The sequence below is a fragment of the Sinocyclocheilus anshuiensis genome, unplaced genomic scaffold, assembly GCF_001515605.1.
Source record: "Sinocyclocheilus anshuiensis isolate Anshui unplaced genomic scaffold, SAMN03320099.WGS_v1.1 scaffold86, whole genome shotgun sequence".
Lineage (NCBI taxonomy): Eukaryota > Metazoa > Chordata > Actinopteri > Cypriniformes > Cyprinidae > Sinocyclocheilus > Sinocyclocheilus anshuiensis.
The window spans coordinates 4398384-4402259 of NW_015547662.1; the positions used below are offsets into that span (position 1 = coordinate 4398384).

At 38.4% G+C, this 3876-nt stretch overlaps 1 protein-coding gene across 2 annotated transcripts; it reads right to left on the reverse strand.

Annotated features, from left to right (window-relative positions):
• Positions 1–1788: 1788 nt before the first annotated feature.
• On the reverse strand, positions 1789–3484 carry LOC107702300 (fibroblast growth factor-binding protein 1-like). Of its 2 annotated transcripts, XR_001635743.1 has the most exons (3): positions 3444–3484; positions 2547–3301; positions 1789–2398 (listed from the first exon to the last, which is right to left on the reverse strand). XR_001635743.1 is itself a non-coding variant. In XM_016504554.1 (2 exons), the coding sequence occupies exon 2, from the start codon at positions 3278–3280 to the stop codon at positions 2681–2683; it is 600 nt and encodes a 199-aa protein (XP_016360040.1). In that variant the 5' UTR covers positions 3281–3301; positions 3444–3484; the 3' UTR covers positions 2424–2680. The 2 variants fall into 2 exon arrangements, 1 of the variants encoding a protein (XP_016360040.1); XM_016504554.1 differs by lacking the exon at positions 1789–2398 and having other exon boundaries at positions 2424–3301.
• Positions 3485–3876: the final 392 nt, after the last annotated feature.

The following is a 3876-nucleotide window of genomic DNA, read 5'->3' on the forward strand; positions in this document are numbered from 1 at the left end:
TGTGTGTGTGTGTGTGTGTTGTGTGTGTGTGTGTGTGTGTGTGTGTGTGTGTGTGTGACTGAACAAATCTGAGTAGAAGCTGGAAATCGTCATTGATACTTTGCCTTTATAACAGCATTCTTGGCATTAATGTGTGTGTGTGTGTGTGTGTGTGTGTGTGTGTGTGTGTGTGTGTTTTGCAGGTTCTTGCATTTACAGAATGAAATAATGAAATATGGTGATGAAAAATAAAAGTGAGAAATAAACCTATGCCATTCACATGTTCAGGGTGTCAATACATGCCTAACACACTGTTATTTTGGTTATGTATTCTATACTGTTCAAAGTTTGGGGTCTGTACTGACCATGATTTGTGAGGTAACTAATACATTCCATTTATATGACATCATATCAACACGTGACAAATCATCCTTTGGGGTCAAAAAGGCAAGGGTAATGCTATAATGTACATTTGTTTTGGAGGCAAAGTAACACTTCGTCACTGTGTATTCATAATTTGACTTCCTGTCTATGGTTAATATGTAATCTTTTGTGTTACTTACAGAGGAGATCAAAGCTATCTGGTAATTACAGTTAGAAAAACTTCACCCAGTCATTCTTTTATACAGTCATGAATATATAATTACAAATTATAACACCCTGTATGTGCTGTCATATCACCATAGAAAACTATAAATGAATAAAACATTGTCACCCAATCAGAGACTTATTATACACATAGCTGCAGTGCATTAGCGTAAAAGTGTTTTCAAACATGATTTCTAAAAAATAATGATTTTAAAAAGGTACCTTTATTCTAAAACACTCTTGTTCCTTTATAAAATAATAAAAATCATATAAAACCGAAATTGTCCAGCCTAATCAATAGCCAAGCCTTTAAACACATATACAGTAGGCACATTTCCAAAGACTTTGTGTAAGACTGGATGTGAAACTGATGAAAGGAACAGCACACACTGTGAAGTGTAATATGTGAGGTGCACCAGACACACACACACACACACACACAAACGTTGTATTTCCATGTTTTATGGGTTAATTCCATAGGCATAATGGTTTTTATACTGTACAAACTGTATTTTCTCTCCCCTTACCCTAAGCCTACTCCTCACACAAAACTACAGGCATTTTTAGATTTTCAAAACAATTCATTCTGTATGATTTATAAGCTGTTTTCCTCATGAGGACCAGAAAAATGTCCCCACAAGGTCAAACATTTACTGGTATCACTGTCCTTGTGGGGATATTTGGTCCCCATAACATAGGTAATACCAGTACACACACACACACACACACACAGAGAGAGAGAGAGAGAGAGAGAGAGAGAGAGACCTGTTTGGAATCTGTGGTTATCTTATCTCTTCTGTTGCTCCACAGACAATGAAAGTGAGTGAGTGAGTGAGTGTGTGTGTGTGAGTGAGTGAGTGAGTGAGTGAGTGAGTGAGTGAGTGAGTGAGTGAGTGTGTGGGAGGGTTTTTAGAATATTAGGTTCTGACAACTTCCTCAAAAGCTTTCCAGGAATAGGAAGGTTCTTATGGTTAAACTTAGGATAAGGTTTATCTCCTGTTAGGCTCATCTTTTGCTATTTGCGTGGTTTAACTTTATATCACTTCAAAATTCCCAAATAAAAATGCTGTATTTGTCAAGCATCTCTGCCTCAAAGCTGTATTTTAAAAATCAAGCTTGTATTGTAGTAAAATATCTTGTGGCCATTTCACAAGAACGGGGTAATACCTCTTTTAACACAGATACATAAACATATTTATTTTGCATGTCATAAATACATACAATGCAATACAATAGGTGTCATGTATTTTATAGTAGACTGAAGAAAATAATGTACATTTGCTGAAAACGTTTAACATGGATATGAAAACGAGATGATTATGAAGATGATAGTGAGGATGAAGCATCATCCAATTTATTATTATTATTATTATGAGAAATAATTTAGCTGTTAAAGCACAAAATTGAAAATGATTTAAAGGGCCTATCTTGCCCCTTGTTAAAATCAAACTCATTGAATTATATATAAAACAACTGATTTATGATAATCATGAAATTTATACTAACAACAAAAAGCCACTGGGGTCCTTCAGTCCCTGAGGGGGTCATCGTACCCTAAGGGTCTACTGAAACTTTTCACTTCAAAGTAAAAACATCATATTTACTTTGCCTAAATCCCTCAAATGCCCTTTTAATAAATATAAATAAAAAGTTTTAATATCCAACATAATATAAATAGACATCTCACTATTCTCCAATGAAATGCCAACATTAAAAACTGTATACGCATTGAATAAATGTCTTAAGATTAAATTTTGTGCCACTATGGTCAAGGCAAAAACTACTACTAAAGTGGTGGGAACGAATACTCCATCTTGGCATCTTGATCCACCTTCCCAAATGTCAGTAAATGCCAACATTAAAAACTGTATACGCATTGAATAAATGTCTTAAGATTACATTTTGTGCCACTATGGTCAAGGCAAAAACTACTACTAAAGTGGTGGGAACGAATACTCCATCTTGGCATCTTGATCCACCTTCCCAAATGTCAGAATGAGAACAGTGCATTTTTCTGTGTTTACAATAAAATACGTGATGTTTTACACCTTAAACAGAACTATCAGTAGTATCCAATAACAAAAGTACCGAGAAACGTTTATGATACACGTGCTCAGCAGTCTCCGCTCTGGATTATAGTAAAGACAAACGCGCAGAGACTCGCCCAGGAATCCCCGCACATCTCTTTGGCGACCTCGCTGTGGTCAGTGCGCTCCGTGCACCGGCGCGTTGTGTTCGTGGTTGTCGGTGTTTTCTCTGTGGGGGGTTTCTCTTGTGACGTTTCGATGAGTTTGAAATGCGCGTCCAGCGGCGCACGCTTGCACATACCGGCGCGGATCAGTGCGCGCGGATCCGCGCAAAGTTTCTTCTGCCTTCTAACTGATTTAGCGATCTGTTTCCAATAGCCCAAGGGATTAGACCCATATTCGGTGCACGTCGCGGGCTTGGCAGTGTATTTACAGCTGAATCCATCCTCGTCTCCACGCTTACATGTAACAGTCATGGTGTAGTTGTCCTCTCCGCGCGCCACCCACAAGCACTGCGCCTTGCTCTTGGTTTTAAACAATCCTTTGTGTACGGACATGTTCTTACCACCTCGGCTCTCCAGCCTCCGTCCTTTCCTCCTCGCTCCTCTAATGCTGTCAGCAGCTAAGGTGAGCTGTGAAAGACACGCGAGGAACAGCAGGAGCGCGACAGTCCCACGGAGAGACATTTCCTTCAGTGACGCAACGATCTAAGACATATTAATTATGAGATTAAACACGATCATTTGTTTGTAATTTTTTACCTTTCAAAAGATGCAATATGGTTATAGTTAATAGTTAATCTCTTTTTATAAGTACTTTGATTTACACCAAAAAGTGAATTGATCTTACCGATAAGAGTTACTAGGACAGATGGGTGATGAGATTCCCTGACTAGTAGTTTACGTCAAAATGAACTCACTCGACGTTTTTATATGTCAAGTGACACACCCACTTACTACTGAACAATCAGATTCTCTCACAGGAGAAAAGCCCTTTAATGAGCTCCTGCACATGCAGGAATCCACTGCCTGCGTCATTCATAAATTTGCATTTTTAGAAGAGGGGGCTGAACTAAAAGCTAGGAATTACATAGCTGTCATGGGCCTGAGGGGTTTTTAACCCTTGGAAATCCTTTCTAATTTTTGGAAATGTTCACCATAATGATGAAAGAAGCCAAGACTGAATCAAATATTTGTTAATAATATCGCACAATGAGAAATTTATAAGCCATTTTTTTGTAGGCCAGTCATGTGTATGTGTGTGTGTGTGGGGGGGGGGGGGG